Source organism: Triturus cristatus, chromosome 2_2, assembly GCF_964204655.1.
Source record: "Triturus cristatus chromosome 2_2, aTriCri1.1, whole genome shotgun sequence".
Classification (NCBI taxonomy): domain Eukaryota; kingdom Metazoa; phylum Chordata; class Amphibia; order Caudata; family Salamandridae; genus Triturus; species Triturus cristatus.
This window is the reverse complement of record NC_140582.1, coordinates 1,140,545,811-1,140,571,386: the sequence shown is the minus strand read 5'-3', so window position 1 is coordinate 1,140,571,386 and position 25,576 is coordinate 1,140,545,811. Positions and strand designations below refer to the sequence as shown.

At 47.7% G+C, this 25,576-nt stretch overlaps 1 protein-coding gene across 3 annotated transcripts in view; it reads right to left on the bottom strand.

Annotated features, from left to right (window-relative positions):
- PTPRA (protein tyrosine phosphatase receptor type A) overlaps window positions 1-25,576 on the bottom strand; it is a 991,956-nt gene that overhangs the window by 31,863 nt on the left and 934,517 nt on the right. For all 3 annotated transcript variants that reach the window (XM_085642677.1, XM_085642678.1, XM_085642679.1), the window contains one exon: window positions 22,544-22,678. In XM_085642677.1, the coding sequence (XP_085498803.1) occupies window positions 22,544-22,678 (135 nt within the window). The remainder of the gene's footprint in view (window positions 1-22,543; window positions 22,679-25,576) is intronic.

Sequence of the window (25,576 nt, the reverse complement as noted above, 5' to 3'; positions counted from 1 at the left end):
CTCTTCAGGGTCCAACCACTCCTAATTCATCCCAGAGTACTAGCCCATAGGAATAGGGCTCAGGTCTTGGATGGCATGGATACAGTCGGTGCCAAAGTCGGCATCTGGCGACGCCCTTCCAGCTCTATGTCAGAGTTGAGGATGTAAATGTGATGGCACCACTGTGGCGCAACAAGGGCTCCAGGAGCATCGGCCTCAGGATAGGAGCCAGGGAAGGTCAACATGGCATGACCGGCACCAATACGGATTCATCTATGGATCCATGGGGCCCAAATGGCAACAGTCGCCGGCGTTGATCCAATAGGGACTCCTTCAAAACCCACAGGCCCAAAGGTGCATAGCCTCATAAAACTATTTGAATCAGACAGAAGCTAAGATGCACCACAAATTTATAAAGCACTCCAACAGTATCAATATGTCTATATCAAAATCAATTTCAGAGAACAAAGTAATCCTTGATTTCAGTTTCTTTATTCCAAATTCATCGGACAATGCAATGTGATACAGCCGACGCGTTTCGTCCTAACACAGGACTTCTTCAGGGCTGTTTAAAAAATACATAGATACAATACAATTACAAACAAACAGTAACTGTCGTGGCCATCTTTGAGTAGTGTATTCTAATCAAGTATACAGAGTGATGAAAGACCAACAATGTTCATAGACAACATATGTCTGACAAGATCCACTTTATTGAGTCTAATATTTAGATTTATTTAGTAGTGCTAATAGCGTTTGTAATTAGTTAACTGAAAAGTGATTTCCTTTCATAAGGTATTTCGTAAGAAGAAATTTCGCATTCGAGAGCCCTTGCGGGTCATGTGATTATCGGCATAAGCGGCGTGGCCATCTTGGAATGTATAAAGTCCCCATCAGAGAGTGGGGAACCACCGAAGGGTATGTCTTTAAAAAGACCCGAACCTCTGAATGGCAGTATAATTCTCCCTATTCCTTTCTTCCTGCTCCCACTTGCTTTTTTTTTGTCCTTTCTTCCCATCTTTTTTCTGTGTTCCTGGATGCTTATGCAAGATGACTTCAAACAGGAATATCTCATATATATATATTTTAATAAATACAAACTTGTCTAGCTGTGTTTTCAATGTGGGGTCTATTGAGAAGTTATGGACATGAGATATAATACAACAACTCTCGTTATGTTTGTATTGGATTTCAAATGATCGTTTTCAACTTAACAGAATTTATGTAAAATTGTCTGTTGCTATGTAGGCTCAGTGTATTAGACTAATATCTAGTATAGGATATTTTTTAATCATATGACTTGTTTGTAATTGTATTGTATCTATGTATTTTTTAAACAGCCCTGAAGAAGTCCTGTGTTAGGACGAAACGCGTCGGCTGTATCGCATTGCATTGTCCGATGAATTTGGAATAAAGAAACTGAAATCAAGGATTACTTTGTTCTCTGAAATTGATTTTGATATAGACATATTGATACTGTTGGAGTGCTTTATAAATTTGTGGTGCATCTTAGCTTCTGTCCGATTCATCTGATTATGTTCCCTAGGGAACTAGCATTGTAACAATGGGTGCTACTCAGAATGCACACATCCCCTTGATTTATGTGTAATAGCATATCATTGTGGGAAAGATATTAAAGGGTGATATTAATTTCAGGTGCTGGCAAAATAGAAGGTTCCATTGTTAGTCCTATTGATATTACCTCATAAAACTATTTAGTCGAGTGGAGGTCGCTCAAGCTCCCAGAAACTCGGGGAGGCTCGGAGCAGAAGCAGGTGCTGGCTCAATCACAGAGCCAGAACCCAAGCGACGCTCCCTTGTCAGTGGATGGACGAGAAATTTCTTCTTGTATTCGGGCTTATTCAAATGACCAGACAACTTCGAGTGCAACGAGCTTCTCGGACTCTGCAACCACTCCTGGACCTTCGTCTGGACCATGATCTGGATAATCGTGGCGTCACATGTCGAGCCTCCTGGAGCTTGAGGGATCGCTCCCTCAAGACCTTCGGGTGCATGGCGTGGATATCAGAGCAGACCTTTCGGTCATGGGTGTGCTCAAGTAACCAGGGGGCCTCAAGGAGCAGGTCTGTCGCAGACATCGAGCGGTGACCAGCGCCGCAGGGCTTGAAGCCGGCCTTCTTGGATGACATTCCTGCCACACCAGAAGGAAAAAAAACTTTACAAAGAAAAGAACAAAACTTTGACAAAAGTTAGTCAAAAATGTACTACGTCTGTTCTCTTTCCACATCAGAGCGCTGGGGTGGTACCTATTTAGGTACTGTGCATGACACTTTTGGCGCAGACAGTGCCACCTACCGACACCTAGTGGTATTGTTCAAGACTTTTTTTTCCGGATTCAGCCTGATGCCTGACGTTACTTCTAATGTAAGGATTTTGTGGTAAGAAGTCTCTATAATATACTGCTCCCAGCATGTGGCTCACTTGCAGACTCCCACTGAAGAACATACCGGGAAGAATACCTTGTAGAGCAGTCTAATTATTTGTAAAATGCCAAATGTTGCAGTTACATGATCTGATCTTGCTGCCTCTCTGACAAACAATTGCAACACTAATGTTTAGTGAATGTGCAGTTGGATTCTCATTCCATCCCTCATTAAGAAGGATTTGATGCTTGTGAGACAAGAAGCGCACATTCTGTGGTTCCATTTTCAAGTTCTCTTCCTGCGATGGGGATGAGGAAGCAAGAAAAGGCCAGCACTAGCAAAGCCAATAGGTCTCACCAGAAGAACAACTATTGGTTTTGTTTAGCCATGCTGTACAGCAAAGCGACTACTGAGCAGCATGATAAAGTAAAAAAGTGCTTTGACCGCATCATAGTGCTTTTTTCCTTTACTTTCGGCCAGCAGCAACACAGCTGTACAACATGGTTAAAACACATTGACACAGCTAATAGCTCTTGCATGCGCGAAGCCTATTGCCTTGGCCAATACTTATTAAGAACAGTCTTGGGCGTTCCGCATTCTAGCACATTTAATCCCAGCTCACTGAGCAACGCTGTGCTAAGATGCCTTGTCTACATCTAGAAGCGCTTCAGAAAATAAGCACTTAGAATGAGTGATCTTAATCTCTAAAGGAAGTAATGTAAACATTCAGACGGACTGCACTTTTCAGCAGTGTTAGTAAATGATGGAAAGATAGCTCAGCAAGCTAAAGTACAAGGCTCGAATCCTGGCAAGACAGACTGAGCCCTTTATAAAATGAAAGAAAGATGCAATTCATGCTTGCTTCACTGTGAACTAAAAATGACAAAGCACTGGCTAATTTGTGTGTTCTGGCTCAAGTGCATGGTTCTAGTATGGGCTAAAGGAGCTATCCAACAGGCGCATTACACCAAAATACTCTCAGTGTAAGAAAGAACCAGATAAAGATGAAAAACACCACCGCCTCAAATCTACTTGCAAGACTGCAACGTGACCAAGTATGATAGTGCTGTTGTCTAAGAAATAGGCAGACTGCATGCTGGTTACGGGGATTGTAGGGAGTATTAAGTTCCCAAAAGCAACAGTGAAAAAATATAAGGTAGGTGAAGTAACGTGCAGCATTCCAGGTCAAAGAAGCATTCTTTGCTTCGGTCTGCTTTCCTTCCCCTACACTGCAATAACCCCAAAATGCAGCCTCAAACCCCACTGTCACCTTACCCCAGACTCACCCACATGTGATCTACGTATCAAAGCTGCTTGCTGCACTGGCAGCCGCCCTTCCTCACATCCGCTAAACATACATCCTCTGCCAACAATCAAAATGGGAGGAGAAAGAATAAAGAGAAGCAACATTGCTAAGCACTAACATTTCAAACATTGTCCGATAAAACAGGGCATTATTCCAACAAGGCACAGGCCGGTTTTTGGATGAAGGTTTGGGATGCTTTTTAACCAGTGAAGTTAAACAAAAACCTCTTTACATAAGCTCCCACTTGGTGTTTTGGGACCGATCTCTATTCCAACAAACCTCGAGGGTCTCAACTTTCTGATAAAGAGTAATGGCTGGAAGAGGCCACCTGAGTGCAGGTTATCGCCCAGCTTCCAAAAGGGCCAAACATCATAAAAACAAAATGCACCGAAGCCTACAGTCTGGGTTGTCCCGCCATCTATTGCCAAATAAGTTATTACTGCTATCAGCTTAAGAAAGGCAGAGGAGGCAAAGATCAGTTGCCACATAACAGGAACTATGAAATACAGAAAATTGATCAGGATATACCAAAAAAACTTCTTGCCCAGAATACCCAACAATGGCGAAGTTCTGTTTTCTTGAAATACCTGAATGAGCTACTTTGACGGGCACTAAGATGAAGAGAAAGTTAGCTTCTACATGTTTGTGTCCAATTCTCTATTTAAGAACACTATGTATAGAGTTTCAAAGCTTTAGATCGCTGAAATAAAAGGGAATAGTTATAAAACAGAGTAACTGTGTCACTGGACTATGATGGCAAGTAATCCAGTCTGCTGGCATCTTGCAGGACTGCAACAGATTAGTGCTCACATTTAAATTTCTCTTCTTCAGCGACATCTTTCAGTCGAGGGTATGGTAACTACTATCTGCTGTGAATCAATGTCACCTACACATCTCTAACCTGGATAAAAATATATTGTGAGGCATCCTGGAAGCAACAGCAATCCCCTGCAGCATGATAGAACAGCAGGTTATGACGGAATCATCTACTGCAAGCACAAACGGGCAGTGAAGAAGAGCTACAGGAGTAAGAGATAGTGCCGCAAATCCGAAGAAGTGCCGCAGATCCGAAGAGGTACCAGATTACTGCGTGTGGGACATCTCAGCGGGTGTTGTGTGATTACAGCAGTAAGAGATAGTGCCACAGAACCGAAGAAGTGCCGCAGATCAGAAGAGGGACCAGATTACTGCGTGTGGGACATCGCAGCGGGTGTTGTGTGATTACAGCAGTAAGAGATAGTGCCACAGATACGAAGAAGTGCCGCAGATGAGACAAGGTACCAGATTACTGCGTGCGGGACAGCTCAGAGGGCGTTGTGTATTTACAACAGTAAGAGATAGTGCCACAGAACCAAAGAAGTGCCGCAGATCAGAAGAGGTACCAGATTACTGCGTGCGGGACAGCTCAGCGGGTGTTGTGTGTTTACAACAGTAAGAGATAGTGCCACAGATCCGAAAAAGTGCCGCAGATCAGAAGAGGTACCAGATTACTGCGTGTGGGACAGCTGTGTGTGTGTGCTGTGTGTTTACAACAGTAAGAGATAGTGCCACAGATCCGAAGAAGTGCCGCAGATCAGAAGAGGTACCAGATTACTGCGTGCGGGACAGCTCAGTGTGTGCTGTGTGTTTACAACAGTAAGAGATAGTGCCACAGATCCGAAGAAGTGCCGCAGATCAGAAGAGGTACCAGATTACTGCGTGCGGGACAGCTCAGCGGGTGTTGTGTGTTTACAACAGTAAGAGATAGTGCCACAGATCCAAAGAAGTGCCGCAGATCCAAAGAGGTACCATATTACTGTGTGCGTGACAGCTCAGAGTGTGTTGAGGGATTACAGGAGTAAGAGATAGTGCCACAGATCCGAAGAAGTGCCGCAGATGAGACAATGTACCAGATTACTGGACAGGTCAGAGTGTTTTGTGTGTACTGAGAAAAAGGAAGCACCTCTAGACTGCATCTGAAAGGTTTTTTTTCCTCTTCATTTCCAGGAGGAGTCAAGTCCAAACTCCCCAAGATTGGAGCAAAGGCAGTGCTTCATGCTTGCAGAACAGTGCACATCTTGAGTTTGTGAAAACCTGTTGCAGACTGTCGCCACTCTGTTTCTAAGTCATTACACGATTTGAAAAACAAAGTCTAAGGAATGGTAACGTTTTTCAAAGATGCCCAGAAATAGTTCCATAACTTCTAAGTCCCAAGCATCTCTTGCACACACAAAAACGAACTGAAGTCTTCGGTGGCCCTTTTTTCATATATATATTTTTTTTTTTACAGGAACGGGTATCCTTTCAGCTAACATTAGCATTCTGGGTCGTGGGATCAGTTTAATGCTGCAGATCCCCCTCTCTCCCAGCACTGCTGTCACAAGAGCTACAAAAGTATAATTTCTACACGCAAGGAAGCAGAAGGTAGACATTTCTATTAGAAAAGAGACTATGTTGTTTTATATTAAACAATTTTCCAAACATACTATTGATTTCATCAATCCTCTTTTCATCCAAAAATATATTGTGGCTATAATGTTTCCCATTTTCATTTATCAGTTAGTAAAGAAAGCCACTATAATGATTCTTGTATGATGTAATGTTAAATCGAATATATATAGAAAAGGCCTAAGCCTCTTCAACGCTCCCTACCCCTACCTTCACAGAAGACCAGAATTTCTCTAGGAGAGCGAATGAGGCGGTAGAAGACCCAGGAGGCAATTACATAAGTCCAGTCGATGCGCTTGAGAGCATCCATGAAAGCGCTTCAGAATAGGCAGATGTGTATTTGATGGGCAGGCATGGGATGAACTGGGTAGAAAAAAACAAGTTACAAACCTCCTGTAATGTGGTTTCGGGAAGATACAGTGGCGAGTTTGCCTTCAACAGCTAGTCTTTGAGGTAGGGGAAAACTGGAATCCCCAGCTTCCGAATATGTGCTATGACTACAGCCACCACTGTCATTAGCATCCTAAGGGAATAGGTGAGGCCATTGGGGAGCACAGCAAATTGAAAATGCACCTGGCCCACCTTGAACTGATAGTAGCTTCTGTGAAACAGCAGGATATGGTACATAGACATAGGTGTCTTGCAGTGGCGGCTGGTGACATTTGAAAGTGGTGGGGCGTCAAACGTGTGGTGGAACGCACCGCGGCGAGCGAGCGCGCCCGATCAGCATAAGGAGGGTTCGGGGGGGTCCCCCCCCGAGAAAATGTGGAAAAAGAGTGGGCAAATGGTGCATTTTCAAGCAAATTTGAGAAAGCAAGATGGTTAAAAAAGCAATTGTGAAAGTACAGTTATTACATTAATAAAGAGATGTCAATGTCATATTAATAACATAGGTAGTTCTTTATTCAGTATAATCACAGAACTGCATAGCAGACTTCGAGATAACAATGCTGAGTACCATTCATACATAGCACATTTGCCATCAAAATGTTCTTTTTTTGAAGCATTCACCTTAACTGTTTGAGCTCGTAAAATAAGTAAAGCAGTGGCAGCTGGTGATTTTTCAAAGTGTAAAAAAGTTAGAACCAACTGAGCCCAACTGATATAAGTCAAGATCAGGGGGAGGGGGTTCTTCATCTAAGAAGTTTTTGAAAGAAAAAAAGGGCAAATAGTGCATTTTAAGCTAATTTAGACAAAAAAATGAAAAAGCAATAAGAATCTAGACCACACATAGGGTGCACGACAACTGAGCTGCCTCTTTGTTAATGGCATTATTGTAAGGAGGGAGGCTGAACACTTCTAGTAAAGTACACCTGCACCTCAGTAAGCAGTCTAGGGACATAGTGTTGGACTAAACCTGACTTGTATTTTTATTTGTCACAAATCTAACAAAAAATAAAAACATAAGTTGGCAGTGTAAGGCACAAGACCCACCATGAAAGCTTTAATGTGAAAACACACTTCCTTCTGTAATTACTAAAACATACACAGCGACAGTCCTATTCTGCCTCAGCATTGTGGCTTTTATTGAAAAAAGGACACTAGATGGAATACATAATCTCCCAAATACATTCTGTAACTATTTCTCACAGCGAAACATCGATCACATGCATCAGTGTACACTGTTGTTGCTCTATAAAATATAAAAGCCAACAGTTGAAAAACTGCTGAAAAAAATATTTAAAAATCATAACAAAGCACAACAGTGCATTACTGCTGCATAATCAGTAGTTTTGCCTGTAAATTGGACAGTCACCCGAGGTCAGCTCTGTACCCCCAGAAACATCAAAGTCCAAGTTCATATAGGTGTTTTGCAACGTATAGGAGATTGCATGCACTTTACTTGCTGCAGACAATGTTTTTGGTAGTACCAGAGAAATAAACAGTAAAAGCAGCCTTCCAGACCATAAAACAGGAGCACAAACATAACAAAAAAAACTGCCTACTCTTTCCCATTATTAAACGTTACCTCACTGTGTTAGTGATGACTTCACTCGGCCTCAGGAGTCTGCTGAGAGAAGGGTTCCCACTTCACCTCTACTCTCGCCTTCTGTCAGCAGAATCTGTTGCGCAAATTGCACTGCATTTTACGCTACTAAGTTAAAGGCATCAAATGGCGTGCCAGCCACCTAGCTTAGGCGGCAAGGAGCCTTTGATGTGGTTTCTAACACTTGCAACAATGTGAAACTCTATGTAGGTATTCTGGGTTTGCAGACCTCTTTACAGCACTAAAGTGAAATAACATGCGCTCTCTGACATACTTTGGGTGCTCTCATACACCAATCTATAAATAGAAGCAGATCGGCTTAGTTTGGCACACATGTATCCATGTCAAAAAGTTGTGGCGGAACCTGCCATTGAGCAGCACTGATACTTGGACCTGAATCCAAAAGTGGACCCAGCTTTAATTTTAAGAACCCTGAGTGAAAGTGCACCCTGCTTTAATTTGAAGAACCCTGAGTGCTTTCTGCCCTCTTACTCTCCCTGCTCTGCCAGTGGCTCTCTAATTACCCATCTGCCTCCTTCTACCCCTCTCTGACTCTGCCCTGCTCCGTGCTCTCTCTCGCCGCTCTGACTGCCCCTCTGTCTCTGCCCTCTTACAGTCAGAGCTCTCTCTCTGGCCCAACTGCCTCTCTCCTACCTCCTGCCACTCTCTGTCTCTGCCCCACTGCTCTCTCTGCCTCCCAGGCTCTCCCCCCTCTCACTCTCCCATCTCTGACTGCGATTCTTGAACTGCCTCTCTTTCTCTGCCCTCCTACTCTCCCCGCTCTGCCTGTCCTCTAACTGCCCCTCTGTCTCTGCCTTGCTCCTCTGTCCCTGCCCTGCTCCACACTCTTTCTCTCGCCGCTCTGACTGCCCCTCTGTCTCTGCCCTTCTCTGCCCTCTTACACTCAGAGCTCTGTCTCTGGCCCAACTGCCCCTCTCCCGCCTCCTGCCACTCTCTGCCTCCGAGGCTCTCCCCCCTCTTACTCTCCCCTCTCTGCCTGCGGTTCTCTCACTGCCTCTCTTTCTCTGCCCTTCTCTGCCCTCCTACTCTCCCCGCTCTGCCTGTCCTTTGACTGCCCCTTTGTCTCTTCCCTGCTCCTCTGTCCCTGCCCTGCTCCACACTCTTTCTCTCGCCGCTCTGACTGCCCCTCTGTCTCTGCCCTTCTCTGCCCTCTTACACTCAGAGCACTGTCTCTGGCCCAACTGCCCCTCTCCCTCCTCCTGCCACTCTCTGCCTTCGAGGCTCTTCCCCCTCTTACTCTCCCCGCTCTGCCTGTCCTTTGACTGCCCCTTTGTCTCTTCCCTGCTCCTCTGTCCCTGCCCTGCTCCACGCTCTATCTCACGCCACTCTGATTGCCCCAAAAAACCACAAACATACTTTAATTTTATTCTAAACCAAAGGAATGTTACCACTTTTCTGTGATATACAAGCTGATGAATATACTATAACAGAATTGTCGGTATATGTATTCAGTATTTCTTATATATAAATATATCACACTCGTGTAAAATCCAATATTTACAGTCATAAACATGTAGTGATTAAATACATTCTTTAGTTGTTTCTAAGTATAACTATAATAAAGAAACTTTGAACATAACCTAAGGGAAATCCCATCCTACAGCCAGTCAGATGGAGCCATAAAATACAAATCACTCACCTCGTGAGACAGGGTTGAGAGTCTGCAGAGCACCATCTGGACTCTGCAAGCAGTGACGCAGCCACCACGAGTCCCAGACAACTGAAGTGGGCACCTAAGCAACCTTCCCTTCATGCTGCCATCGTGTCCAGGGGTCTTCTGCTGGCTGCCAGACAGTCCATCACCGTGTAGTGCTGTAGACGTGTGATGCACCTACAATTCAACACCGGAAACAGAAAACTCGAGTCTGCGCAGTGTGTCTTCAGGAATCATGTGGATACACTGCACAGAATCAATTTCTACGCTTCCTGTCTGCCTGGAGCCTCTACCCCACCCCTTGCCAACTCCTCACAGGGTGGGACCAACCCACCGTGACGAGTTGGAAATGGGTGGGGTAGCCATGCTCTTCACTCCCTGATTGACGTGAAGCCCCTGCACTACAGGGCTTAAGCCTGAAGCGCCCGGGGCTAACTTTACCCCCACGTCATCAGGGGGTGGAGACTGATCCTTTGAGCTATGTGTTTGCCGAGCTGATGACCTCACAGACCTCAGGTCGGTGAGCTCTTCAGCCCGGCAAATAGTTTGCCCAACGTCACTCAGCGTCAGTGACTCAGGCTGGCATTGTGCATTACTTATGGCCCCATTCACAGAAAACAAGGATGGCATGTATACTATTTACCGACCGAATTTAGGTGAGTGCAGCAGCCTGCATTTTTAATAACATAAACTGCAAACTGTTTTTATTGTGGAGATGGACGGTGATGATGGGGACAAAAGTAAAGGGGGCGGAGCCCCGACGCCCGGTACGAGAAACCGCCACTGGTGTCTTGCCGCTTCAAAGCCACCATCTAGTCACCAGGATTTTGGGCAGATAGAACCCGGGCCAACGTGAGCATCTTGAATTTGCCCTTCTGTAAGAAGGTGTTCAGTGGGGAACGGGGAGCAAGACCGTGAAGCACCCCGAGGTACATGAGACTTCACAGGCTGAGAGTGGTGGGGCTGGAATAAATTGATCTCGGCTTACAGAAAGACTTGGGACTGCGACACAAATCTGTCACAGCAATGGCCCTGAGAGAGGGAAAACGTCTGCACCCTCTACTTCCAATGACAGAGGGACTTCCATGACTGTGGTTTAGCATCATACAGCTTCACTTTGCTTTCCTGTATCACCTTCAGGTTCATAGGTTCACAGGACTTGGAGTCATGCCCAAACGCTAGAGGCACACCTCAAGGGAATCTGTCAGATATTTGTTTGGAAAATTTCATAGAAAGCTTAAGCCCTGTAGATTTAGGAGTAGACATAGTTCCCTTACACACTTGAAAAACAAGTAATTTTCAGAGAAAAAAACTTGTCAACTGAACAGGTAAAAGTTGGGAGCATGTACGAAGGTGCAGACAGAAATGCACTGATGTCGACACGCAGGGGTGGCACTTATTTGCCACTCGAATGCCACTTCCGGGGCAGAATGAAGTCAGCGCATCGCCGCACGGCACCACCTACCAAGTGTTCAGAGCATTGTTGTTAAATATTCCGGATCCAGTCTGGCAACGAGGAACATTTTAAATGTGAAGAATCTGCGGAGCGAAGTGTCCATCAAATACTATTTTACACAGTAGAGAGTAAAAATGACCCAATTAATTTCTAACCTCCTCACAACATCCAACTTTAAATTTGCAGATCCACGACCAGTATGCATCAGGGATTCACAGTTCGAGAGTAAACGCTGAATGCTAACTGTGCACCTGAATACTGTAACTTGTTTTTGAAGAACAAGTTACTTACCTTCGGTAACAATATCTGTAAGAGACATAGATTAGTTATAGAATCCTTACCTCAGAATTACCCCCAGGCGTCAAGACTGGATCCAGAAAGTTTTTCGTCAGCAGTGCCCCTGCGCGTCGAAAGGTGGCGTCGGTCGACTCTGCGTTCGACGTTGGCGTTGTGGTCGCCGGGATGACGTCGCGGTAGCTAGTTAAACGCCGCCCTCTCGCGGTGACGTCAGTTCTGTATACGACTTTCCACGCCATAAGCGCAGAGCCACGCAAGACACTGACCACAGGTGCACAAAACTAGGGCCCTGAAAGGGAGTCCTTAACCCTAGAAATCAGTTTGCAGAACAGGGAGGATGGGTGGGGCGGTAAGGAATCAATAAATAATCTGTGTCTCTTACAGATGCACAAGTTACTTACTTGTGTAACAATATATCTGTAAGAGACATTAGTTAGTGATAGATTCCTTTCCTTAGAATATCCCCAGGCGTCAGACTGGATCGGAAAGTTTTCGTCAGCAGTATCCCTGCGCGTCAGTAGGAGTCGTCGTGCGTCTTCATGTACGTCGCTGGTGTCGTAGTCACTGAGATGACGTCGTCAGAGCTACTTAGACGGGCCCACGCGTGCTGACGTCAGTTCTGTACACTACTTTCTGCGCCAGGAACGCAGAGCCATGTCAGAGACCGATTACTGGTGCATGGAAACTAGGGCCCTGAAAGGGATGACCATAACCCTAGAGATCAGTTCGCAGAACGGGGAGGATGGGTGGGGTGGTAAGGAATCTATCACTAACTAATGTCTTTTACAGCTATATCGTTACCCAAGTAAGTAACCTGTGCATCTGAAAAAGACACGCTAGTGATAGATTCCTTACCTTAGAATACATACCCAAGCAATACCAACACCGGTGGTGGGTCTGTGAAGTGAGAATACACCATAACGTCACAGAGAACCGAACGGCCAAAGAAGCCGTCTCACCGGACCGGACTGTCACGGCAATAGTGCTTAGTGACAGTGTGCAGCGTGGTCCACGTGGACGCCTGACAGATGGTCTTGCAGTGGGACACGGCGTCCCAATGTTGCAGTAGCCGCTGTCGCCCTGGTCGAAAGGGCGCGCAACCCTACCGGAGGTTCCTTTTTAGCCAAAGAGTAACAGGCTTGAATACACAAGACAACCCAGCGTGAGATAGTACTCTTGTGCACAGCCCGTCCTTTCTTGGCACCCACGTAGCCAACAAACAGCTGGCCATCCACCCGGAACTGTCGTGTGCGGTTGAGGTAGAATGAAAGCGCACGTTTTGGGTCCAGACGGTGGAGCCTCTCTTCCTTTCTGGAAGGGTGCGGAGGCGGAAAGAAAAGTGGGCAGATTGACAATTTGCCCCAGATGAAAGGCAGTGACTACTTTTGGTAGAAAGGAAAGACGTGGCCAAAGCACAACCTTGTCCGGATGAACCACCAGGAAAGGAGGTTTACATGAAAGAGCCTGGAGCTAACTCACACGCCGAGTGGAGGTGATAACCACCAGGAAGACCGTTTTCAAAGTCAATAACCTTAAAGGACAGTTATGAAGAGGCTCAAAGGGAGCGCACATTAAGTATATGAGAACCATATGAGAACCAGGTGCAAGTCCCACTGAGGCATAACAAAAGGGAAAAGGTGAGTAATGCCTTTGAGAAATCTATTGACAACAAAGGACATGAAAAGAGAGGACTGACCCGGCAGCCTGAGAAAGGCTGGAAGAGCAGAAAGGTAGCCTTTCAATAGTGCCCAGAGCAGAGCCCTGCTGGGCAAAAGAGAGAAGGAACAATAGGACCCCAGAAAGAGGTGCAGAAAGGGGATCTACAGCTTCTGCTGTGCACCATGCCACAAATTTGTTCCACCGGCAGGCGTATAGAGTTTTAGTTGAGCGACGCCTGGCTGCCAGAATCACATTACAGACTTCAGGAGGCAAGTCGAAAGGAATCAACTGTCGCAGCTCAATCTCCACGCAAGGAGGTGGAGGCTGGACAGGTTCAGGTGGCGAACAGTCCACTGCTGCTGCGACAGCAGATCCTCCTGAAGAGGCAGTCGGATTGGGGGATCCACGCTCACACTGAGTAGCTCGGGATACCAAACTCTTCGAGCCCAGTCCAGTGCCACAAGAATGACTTGGGCCCGGTCGTGTTTGATCTTGTTCAGCACTCTGGGTAGAAGTGGTATAGGCGGAAAGGCGTACAACATACCACAACTCCACTGACGACGAAAAGCGTCTGAGCGAGTGCCGCCTTGGAAACTCCAACGTGCAGAACTGCTTATATTGCGGGTTCTCGTCGGTGGCGAATAGATCTTAACTAAGGTCCCCCCCACTGTTGAAAGAGAGCTTGCACCACCACCGAGTGAAGACGCCAGTCGTGATCCAGCATGCACTGGCGGCAGAGTTCGTCCACCTTGGCGTTCAAAGAACCTGCCAAGTGTTGAACCACCAGGAGAATGCCCATGCGTTCCAGCCATGTCCAGAGGCGCAGAGCCTCCTGACATATGGTCCATGACCCCACCCCGCCTTGCTTGTTGCAGTACCACATGGCGGTGGTGTTGTCCGTGAACACCTGCACTACTCTCCCCTGGACAGAGGGAAGGAATGCTTTCCATGCAAGGAGTCCAATAAAGAGGAGCCTCTGAAAGGGAATCAGATGTGACTTTTGCACGTTGATGGAGAACCCCAGCAAATGCAGGAGGTCAGCCATAGTGTGGAGACGATTGGCTGCTGCGGGCCCGCCTTCAACAGCTAGTCGGTGAGATAGGGGTAGTTTAAAACCCCAGTTGTGTGCAGATGGGCTACGACCACCGTCATCACTTTCTCGGACCCTTGAGTGGAGCTGGTAAGGACAAAAGGGAGCACGGTGAACTGAAGTGCATACAGCCAACTGTGAACCGCAGGTAAAGCCTGTGGGCGTGCAGGACAGGAATTCCAAAGGAGGAGTCCTACAGTTATAATGTACCATTCAGGCTTGTGCAGACAAGAGCTGAGTCAGTGTGAGCAACTTGAACTTCTCCTTTCGGAGGAAGCGATTGACGTTCTCAACCCGTAGGATAGGACGTAGGCTCTTGTAATCCGTTGGCATCACTAAGTAGTGGAAATAGGAACCATGACCTACTTCAGGAGGCGGAATGCGCTAGATGGCCCCTTTGGCAAGAAGGTCCATGACATGTGGGGAGACGGAGGTGGCAGTCTGGAAGGAGAGTAGCCCCTTCGGACCATCTGCAGAATCTATTTGTTTGAAGCGATGGGGCGACAGTGACGGAGGTGATGGTGAATCCTGCCACTCCTTAGCGTTTAGTGGGCCTGAAACAGCAGATTAGGAAGCTTTTGAGGAAGCGGTGGCCGGGGCGGTCCGCTGGTCCCGGGACCCATAATATTTACAGGTCCCCCATGCGCAGCTGCGCTGAGACTGCTATTGCGTAGGCCCTTGCCCATGGAGTTGGACGGTGTCGCATTCCTCCCTCAAGCAATTGCCTAGGAGAGCCTCTGCCCGACACGGAGGCAGCACCTGTGCCCCTGTGCCCTACACAGAGGGGAATAGCGGTGCAGAGGCCACTCAGAGGCAGAGACCTGTACAACCTGACCCTCTGGCTTTGGGTGATGAAACCTGGGTTGCCTGGTATACATAGAAGCGGTGGTGCCAAGGCCAGAGCCAACGGCGGTGGCGCCAAGGCCGGAGCCAACGGCGGTGGAGCAGAGGCCGGGGCCAACGGCGGTGGAGCAGAGGCCGGGGCCAACGGCGGTGGCGACGAGGTCGGAGCCAACGGTGCCACGGGGTATCTTGCCGGCGTAACCGGGGCCAAAGGCGGCGGCACGGGGCAGACCCACCCAAGGGGTCCGCGGGCCCAAAGGCGCTACAGAGGGACCCGATGGGGCAATTAAATGGCCAATGGGCGAGTGAAGTACCTGTACTTCTGCCGGAGTCTTGTACGGTCCCTAAAAATGCGAGTGGGCAACAGGCAACAACGGAGGCCCCAAAGGAGACGCGGGGGAGCGACCACCCGCCCCCTCAACCAAGTACCGCGACTGGTGAGGGGTAGACAAAGAGCGACACCACTTCTTTAGCTTTAAATGGCGCTTGAACTTACCTGTCACCGAAACCAATGAGCGACTGTGTCGGCGACGCCAGCGATCCCTCGAGTTCCTACGGGAGCGGGATGTGAGTGGCGCGGTACCGAGAGCCGGGCCTCCCATAACTTCCGGGAACGCTCTCGCAAGCCTTCTGCGCCATGGCCTGACAATCCAGGCATGTCTCGGGGTGATGGTGTGCCCCAAGCAGAAGAGTCACACATCGTGGGGTCCATCACCGACATGATCCAACGGCAGTCCCGGGTATCCCTACTACACCAAAAGCCGAATTCTCGACCAAAACAAGAGACAAGTCTCAGAAACAAAGTCAAATGTATTGACGGATCTGCGCTTGCTGGCGCAGAAAAAGAATGAACTGACGTCAGCGCGCGTAGGCGCATCCAAGTAGCTCCGACGACATCTCGGCGACTACGGTAGGTAAGGAATCTATCACTAACGTGTCTCTTTCAGAAATATTGTTACCGAAGGTAATTAATTTGTTCATCTGAAAGAGACAATTAGTTATAGATTCCTTACCTTTGAATAGATTCCCCAGCAATACCAACCCCAGAGATGGGTCCGTGAACCAAGTTCTCCAGGATATTCTGGTGTGAACAGAACGGCCAAAGAAGCCGTCTCTCCAGACTTGGCTGTCCAGGCAGTAGTGTTTTGTGAACGTGTGCAGTGATGCCCACGTTGCTGCCGACAGATGTCATTAATTGGGACTCCATGTCCCAAAGCAGTGGTAGCTGCCATCTCCCTGGTGGAATGGGCGCGTAACCCCACTGGAGGCTCTTTCTTTGCCAAGGAATAAATGGTGTTGATGCACAAAACAACCCATCTATAGATGGTCCGTTTGTGCACGGCCCAACCTTTTTTGGCACCCACGTAGCCAACAAAGAGATGGTCATCCACCCGGAATTGCTTTGTGCAATCGAAATAAAATAAAATGAAAGCGCACGCTTTGGATCCAGACGGTGGTGCCTTTCTTCTTCTTTGGAAGGATGCAGAGGCAGAAAGAAGATGGGCAAAGTGATGGCCTGTCCAATGTGGGAAGGATGGAAGGACGAGTTCGGAGGACAAACTTATCCGGATGAACAGCCAGATAAGGATGTTTTGAAGAAAGCTTGTAGCTCACTCACTCTGCGTGCAGAGGTAATGGCTACCAGAAAGGCAGTTTTTACAGTCAGAACCCTGAGAGGACAGTTATGTAGGGAGTGCACATAAGAAATGTAAGAACAAAGTTCAAGTCCCACTGGGGCATTTCTAAGGGAACAGGAGGAAAAAGATGAGTAATGCCCTTATGGAAGCGATTTACAACAGGGGACTTGAAAAGAGAAGGCTGATCAGGAAGCCTAAGAAAGGCTGAAATGGCCGAGAGGTAGCCCCTAAGAGTGCCCAGAGCAGAGCCTTGCTGGGCCAAAGAAAGGAGGAACAAGAGAACCTCAGAAAGAGGGGCGGAAAGGGGATCCACAATCTTTGCTGTGCACCATGCCACACATTTGTTCCATATGCAGGCGTATACCATCTTAGTGGAGGGACGCCTGGCTGCCAAGATAACATCACAGACTTCCGGAGGAAGGTCGAAAGCTGTCAACTGTTGCCGCTCAATCACCACGCAAGGAGGTGGAGGCTGGACAGGTTCGGGTGGAGGACTGTCCCCTGGTGCTGGAACAGCAGATCCTCCCGAAGAGGCAGTCTGATCAGAGGATCGATGGCCATGTGCAATAGCACGGGATACCAGACTCTTCTTGCCCAGTCCGGAGCCACCAGAATGACATAGGCCCGGGGAACTGGGAAACAAACTACAGGCACCTTAAAAGCATGATGTGCGACCGAATACTGCTCAAATCTTATGAGGACGATATGTAGTAATGTAATTATCGACATCTAGGTCACTTTCCTTGCGTTTCAAGATCAATGTATTTACTCAATAGGGATCCTAGTAGCAATCTGATCTACAATAACTGATCGGGTCCGATTCAAATGTACAATTTGAGGAATGTCATTTTAACCATTGGTTTTCTTGTCTTTTTACGGGTTTCCTCTAGTGTGTGACTAAAGGGGGGCTCTCCCTAATTCTTAACAGTTTTGGCTTATTTGTTTGTAAAACTCGGTGAGTTGAACGTTCTACTTCAGAGTGTGGATGAGTGAAGCTGATATGATAAGGACTTCTGTCCAGCGACGTATAACTACCTGCGGTTATATATTTATAAGGTAGACTTCCCATATGTATGATTTTATTGCCGGAGTGTGGACAAGCACGGAGAGTATAGGACAAATAATGTCCATACTTTATTCACTCTGCGGCACAAGCGAGAGAATACTAGCACTGTGTGAATGAATGGTTGAAATTCCACGTGCGAGTAATTAGTCTCTGGCTTGTTCTCTTCCTTTCCCTTGGGAACGACTTGTTCCTAGAAATACCACATCTGGGTATTGAGGGATACATTACTCCAGTCGGATCAAGAAAGGTCCTGACGAATGCCGGTGTGACCTACGACTGGGGGGCACGAACACGGCAGAAACAAGTTGATGATTTGGCAGTAAGGAGGGCTGTAGGAATTCCTTACTCTTTCCTGTCACCACCATCCTTTACATTTTTAATCCTGGCCGGAGAGTCCAGGAATAAAATTTTGAGCAGTGACACCTCCAAGCCAGTTTTAACTTCCACTGCACTTTACTTTCGGTGATTCCATTATAATTTAGCATTATATATTTGCATATCTTACTTGTGTGTATTGTCTTCCCCTCCCTTTTGCTCCACCCCAGGCATTTGTCTGAGCAGGGGTGTTTGGTAGCAAAGCTTGATGATGAAGCATGTCACAACTTTGTGAGTGAGGGCAGTATTTTCACACTGTGCATGTGCCTCCACCAAGACCTTCCCTCTTTTTTACACCCTCAACTCCTCTTTGTGTGTATATAACCTTGCATTTAGGGGGGTCTGAGTAGAGCTTTTAATCCCTCTCCCCTTCTTTATGTGTATTAAATCCCCCGATGTTGTGCCCACTGAAACTTCAGGTTCCACTGCAGAGCCTGCCTATGCCATCTGGCATGGTCCACCAGCAGGCTGCTGGAGGCCATCAGGCCCAGTAGCCTGAGAAACATTCTGAATGAAACCCGGGATAGAGGTTGAAAGATAGGAATCATAGCCCGAATATCCCGGACTCGCTGTTCAGGAGGATAGACCCGAAACTGCATCGTGTACAGAACCGCTCAGATGAAGAGGAGCTTCGGCACGTTGATGGAGAACCTCAGCGAATGCAGGAGGTCGGCCATAGTCTGGAGATGGGATCAACAGCCTGGGGCGAGCCCGTCTTCAAAAGCCAGTCATCGAGAAAGGGGAAGACTGGAACCCCTGATCTGCGCAGATGAGCTGCGACCACCGCCATCACTTTCGTGAAAATCCGAGGGGCGCTGGTAAGGCCAAAGGACAGCAGGGTGAACTGAAAGTGCTTGTGGCCTACGGGGAACCGCAGGTAACGTCGGTAGGACGGGGATGTGAAAGTAAGCGTCCTGCAAGTCCAACGCTACCATCCAGTCTCCAGGGTCAAGGGCAGACAAGACCCGAGCTAGCGTCAACATTTTGAACTTCTCCTTCCGGAGGAAGCGGTTGACGTTCCTGAGATCCAAGATAGGACGCATGCCTTTGTCCTTCTTGGGCACTAGAAAGTAGTGGGAATAGCAACTACGACCTACTTCTGGGGCAGGAACTCGCTTGATGGCTCCCTTGGCCAACTTCTTGTTGGAGAAGGGCCAGATGATTCTCCGATATGCGATGGTATTGGTGTTGCATGGCTGGAGGGGAGAGAAGTCTCAAAGGGGAGGGAAAAGCCCCTTCGGACTATCTGCAAAACAACGTGAGGGTGCGCCAGTGGGGAAGGTGATACAGAAGCCTGCCGCCCACTGGTGATTAGTGGCCCTGGAAGGGCGGACTAGGAGGGTTTGGAGGCTGCTGCAGAGGGAGCGGTGGTGGACTGGCCCGCTCGCTGGCCCCCAGAACCACGATAGTGGTTCCCACATCCCTGACCGAATAGGGGTTGAACAGCTAGCGCTGGCCTGTGGCCCTGGGTGGAACGTGGTGGGGCACCCCTTCCGTAGCCACGAAAGGGGCGAAAAGTAGACTGCGCAGGGCGAGTGGAGGAGAGGCCCAAGGACTTGGCCGCAGCCCAAGAGTCCCTAAAAAGCTCTAGCCCGCTGTTTGCCGAACAGGCAACGGGCATCAAAGGGCATGTCCATTAGAGTGGATTGGACATCCCCTGAAAAAACAGTCAGCCTCATCCAGGCGTAACGTGGAAGGGCTACCAACATGGCAATCGTCCTGTCTAGCCAGTCAGCGGTATCCAGTCCACAGCAAATTGTAAACTTTGCTGCGTCTCTCCCCTCGGCAACTGTATGGGAGAGTACGGCCTGGGCCTCCTCTGGGCACGGAGGCAGCACTTGCACCACAGTATCCCACACAGAGTGGGTGTAACGGCCTAACAAACATGTGGTGTTTACCGACCGCAGTCCAAAGCTGGAGGAAGAAAACACTGGTTCCCAAGATGGTCTAGCTTTTTGGATTCCCTACCAGGTGGTGCGTTAGGGAATGCGCCTTAGGATGTGGAGGCATGGACCACCAAGCTCTCAGGGGTGGGGTGTGGGGAGAGGAAAGTGGGGTCGCCTGGGCCAGACTGTGGCGTCAGGCAATCATGCTATCCATAGGAGCCCGTGTTGGGCCTAGACCAGATGCCCAAAAGGATGTCAGTGAGGGGCTTCATTAAACTGTAGCAGGGGCTTCGAAGACCTTGCTGCCAGTTGAAGCACCTTTGTCAAGAGGTTAATCCTGACTGCCACCGTAGGTAGCTCGAGGTTGAGAGCCTCCACCGCCCTACGCAACTCCACGGCGTAAGACGCTCCCTCCTCCGTAGCCACGGATGGAGGAGACAACATGCCACGGTCTGGTGAGGTATCCAGACCACTGTTTTCCCCCAGTTCCTCTCCAGTCCGGTTCATAACCTAGCTGGTCAGTCAGAGGGTCTCCTCACCCTTCTCTGGCTGCCAATCTGGTCTCAAAGAGCCAGGGTAGGAACAGGAGCACAAAAGAACCTGTCGCGCCAGACTCTGCGTCGGTCAACGCCGGTCCGGCTCCGTGCCTACATCGGGGTGGAAGCCGGGGTTGACGTTGGCTGGGGACACAATCGGCGTCGGCTGTGGATGTGCAGCCGGTGGAATAGACACCGGGGAAGATGTTATCAGGTCGCGCCATTCCGGATGCAGGCCTACATACAAGGGAGACCTGCGGTGCCGGAGCCGCCGACGTCGAAGGCCCATGACCCCCATCCGAGTCCTCAGGGCCCGAAGGTGAGCCAGCAGAGTTGGTCTGCCCAAGGATTGCATGCATCGCTTCGTAAAAGGTGCGAAGCTGGGCAGGGGTCGCTCCGGGTCCTGGGAAGGGAGGCACCACCCGCATCCCTCGTAGCATCGGCCGACCGACAGGGAGAAGTCAAAGAGCGGCGGTGCTTCTTCGACTTCTTCTTGTGCTTTGACTTACCTGAGGAGTGCGAAGACTTTGAAGACTGGTGGTGATGGCTCTGCGACCAGTCCCTCGACCTCCCACGCGACCGGGACCTCAAACGGCACGGAGCAGACTGCTGGGCCTCGAGAAGCTTTCGGGACCACTCCCGCAAGGACTTCGGATTGATGGTCTGGCAGTCGGAGCACGACTTGGGGTCGTGGTCACGCTCCAAGCAAAACAGGCACACGCGGTGCGGATCCGTCACCAACATCAGTCAGCTGCAGGAGCGGCAAGCCAGAAAACCAGGCATCCCTGACGTGCACCAAGAGTCGAAGACTCAAAATCGGCGTCAACAAAAGTCAGCAAAAATTCGGTCAAAGAGTGACTGGAGGTACTGCTCTCTCCAGATCTGCGCTGGCTGGCGCGGAAAAAAAAAAAAGAACTGATGTCAGGACACGAGGGTGGCATCTAAGTAGCTATCGCGACGTCATCCCAGCGACCATGACGCCAACGACGAACGTGGAGTCGACAGACGCCACCTTTCGACGCGCAGGGGGACTACCGACGAAAAACTTTCTGGATCCAGTCTGACGCCTGGGGGTAATTATAAGGTCAGGAATCTATAACTAATTGTCTCTTTCAGATAATGATTTATAAGAAGCAATTCACCCAAGAAATGGCACAGATTATTGTAGTCATTTTGAAAAAGACAGATCCAAGATTTAACAGAACAAACGGGTTAATATTGGAAATCTGAACCGAATGATCACTACCAGATAACATGAAGGTCATTCTACCTCATCTGCCAAGTTACTAGCATTTCAGACTTACAACCCTCACTCAGCCACCTTCCCAAGGGACTGTTTCTTTAATTATTTCTTCATGAGACATCAAAAATATCCTCACCGAAGTTACGAAGTTAATAGCTGAGATACTGAAGGTCTAAAGGAAGAGGAAAGCTCCTCGGAATGAGTCAGAGTTTGAAAGAACTTTAAAAAAAGTTCATAGAGTGATGTTTAACTACATTGTTCAATAGTTTTTACAAAAAGCAGTGAGGTGGAGGAGAATAACATCTAGTAGCATACAACAGCCAACTAACGTTTAAATAAAAGCAAGCTGCCCGCCTCCAGCCAAATCCAGAAATTCACTGCAACATATTTTTACATTCATACTGACAATCTGGGGTCACACTTTGGTAGATGGTAACAGTGAAGGATGAAAAGATACACCTTTCCTGTTCGCAGAAACCTTACTTCTGCATTTCTATTTATGCTCAGTAAAGCCCCAAACTAAAGCTCTTCATTACAACTGTTAAAATATAGGTTCCTTAGACCATAAGCAAGTGAAGAATTTCTGAGAACACTTTATAAAACAAAAAAGAAAATTCAAGCAGTTAGTGAAGCAAAGCAAAATACATATCACATGTACAGATATGGTAATTTATTTTAAATATGGGCAAAGATTTACCTGGCCTCTCTCTTCCAGCTCTGTTAACATAACAATTGAGCAGGATTTCCACTCCCAAATCATCCTCCAGAAATCCTCCAGCGTGTGATGCAAAGGTCCCTGGCTGACTATGTAGGTGTCTTTTTGCCTGTAACCCTACAAAGAAAGACAACAATCATGTGAGACACATGCAAAACAGGAGCTCAGTTGCAGTATTAGTAACATCCATGATGGTTCTGTCCTGGGAACAAAAGCTCACATTGTGAAATACTACGGAAGAAGCACAACATTAGGAGAAATCTAGGTCAGTATCAGAGGAGATGATTATGCATTAATTGTGCCCAATATCAAACTGAACGCAAACTACATTTCCAATGAACCAGAAAGGAAATAACAAAAACAAACATTCAACCAATCACTGCCCTGTGTAACCCCTTCCTCTTCAGCGGCTAAGATAAATCCTCACTCTTTTACCTAATGCGATTGATCTGCAATTTTGGGCTTGTAAAGAGTTTTTCCTTACTGAGCGCTGCCCTCTTAGCGCAACTGTGGTCAAGGCACTAATGAATTAGAGAGACCGTTGCAGACAAAAGCCCCACTGCACGTCAGGAACCCTCTAGTGCATTTAGTAAGGGTCTGTGGTGCTCATGGTTTTGGCAGGAACAGATGTGGGGGAGGGTGCTGTGTGCAGGCAGTCTTTCTTCAGTCTATGCACATGGTAAGCTCAGTGACTCAGGAGCCATTTCCATAATGCCCGACCTTTGACTTTGAGCCAGCACAGAGCAGCAAAAGAGTGCCTGCACTTCTAACTGTAGTTTAAGTTAGAGAACCTGCTGGACTGACTGACATCTAGAATTCTGCACAGCTTTAAGAGGGGTCAACCAAATTCATTTTAATTCAGGCATAGGTGGTGTCAAGCCATACGCCACTGAAAGGGGTATCTGTGCCAGTTCTGCTTACTCAAAATAAGTGAAGGCTCTGCCACCTCCCATAATCCTTATGTGGATCGGCAGAAGGGAGGAATTTTCCCTCTGGATGAGATCAGAATTTACCAGAGCTGAGCGAGTCCCTGAACCACCTTATTGAGCATCTCTTGCTCTTGGAAGCTCATCTACTAAATACCCCTTCAAGGAAGGGAACAATTCCTAGGTCATGCGACCAGGGCATATCCCAAACCATGAAAGCATGACACGGGGCACTTGGAAGTCTGAAAGACTCTGGGATTTGTTCCGTAAGAGTGCTCACGCATAAACGCTCACATGCATGAAAGAGGACTGCTCCGGAGAAGATGACAACAATATTGTTCCGGTATATTTCCCTATGGACTGGAACCCCCTTGGAAGGGAAATTGGGACAGACAATAGGGACATGTCTGGGACAGAAGAGAGTAGAGCCTGATGCCCTGGGCCCTTCCATCATGGAAAGGCAGATGAGGAACAGGATACCTTCGACATGCTGTATCCAGACCAGTTTATCACCAGAGATCCTTGGAGTGGGTACCTGCCACCATAATGATATACTACATGGCCAGTTATAACCACACCAACAACCCCTGGAGAAAGAGGTACATTCACACCGGACAGCTGAATGTCACATTCACTTAAAGATCGATGATGACTTTCTTGGCAAAGATCATAAGAGACCTCAAGAAGGGAACCAACTGTTACTGGTGGTCATGCCAGGGTGCATTCCTGGATGTGGTTGGTCTTCTCACCAAAGTGACAGATATGGCGAAGGAATGTGTGAAGTCAAGTAACACCGCGTCCCAGGCTATCATCTCAGGATTGGTGCAGAGAGCCATTTGCCTGCTAGGAAACGCAAACTGTGAGCTCTCAACCAAGAGAAGATTTACCAATTGGATCTCAAAGATTGGGGATAACTCCTTCAGAAGTGTGACTGTGGCACAGGGTTGCCTTTTCAGGCACCCATTCATTAAGTAATTTTTAAAACGTGTAACAACCTTAGCCTCCTTTGTTCAGTAAAAGAGAGAAAATCAAAGGAGAACTCTCTAGTAAAGATTTTTTTTTTCCCTTCAAAGACGGTTTGAAATTTGGGAGGGATTCCTACCTAAGTGGAGAGAGACTATGAGGAGGGGGAAGGATGGGGGGTGGGGGAGCAGGTACTACAGACACCACACAGGTTCCATATATAGTTTTATGGATACCCTAGTGTAGTACATGAATCCCCTCCCCTCAAACTGTCCGAGCAATAATGTACTCCGATAGACAGGGAATGTTAGAGACATGGAATCCTTTGGATGGTTTCCCCCCTAACCTTTTGCCATCAAACCTCCTGTTTTGCTAACTTAGTCTTTGCTGACCTTGCATACTTTACTACTGCTAATCAATGCTTGTGCTCCCGTCTTAAAACATGGTAGTATTGGCTAAAACTCAATTGGCATATTTAATTTACTTACAAGTCCCTAGTAAAGTGGCACTACCTGTGCCCAGGGCATGTAAATTAAATGTTATTAGTGGGCATGCATCACTGATCATGCCACCTACTTAAGAAGCACTTTAAACATCTCAGGCTTGCGATTGTAACTTGTGTGTGCAGTTATAAACTGCCATTTCGACCTGGCAAAATAAATATTTTGCTAGCCCAAACCTTCCTTTCCAATGCATATAAGGCACCCCTAAGGTAGGTCCTTCACAGCCCAAATGACAGGGCGCAGTGTTTTCAAAAAGCTGGACGTGTACTTTTCAGTTCTACATGTCCTGGTGGTGAACAACTCTTAAATTAGTTTTTCACTACTGAAAGGCCTACGTCTCCCATAGGATAAAATTGAAGTTACCTTATTAAAATTTAGAAGTGTAATTTTCAAATGGGTATGGGTAACCAGTCCATGTTTGGTGTCTTTGGATTCACAATTTAAAATCCTAACTTATGGTGATGTCGGTTTTTAAATTGTATTTTGCTGTAACACATTTACAAAGTAGGCATTTTCTTGCCCTAGCCATTTAGTGCCTGCAGCCGGTCTCTGGGCCACATGCCTGTGTGTAGTAGACAGTTGGCGTTTGTGTATTCTTCCTAGGCAGCCACACACAATGGGGA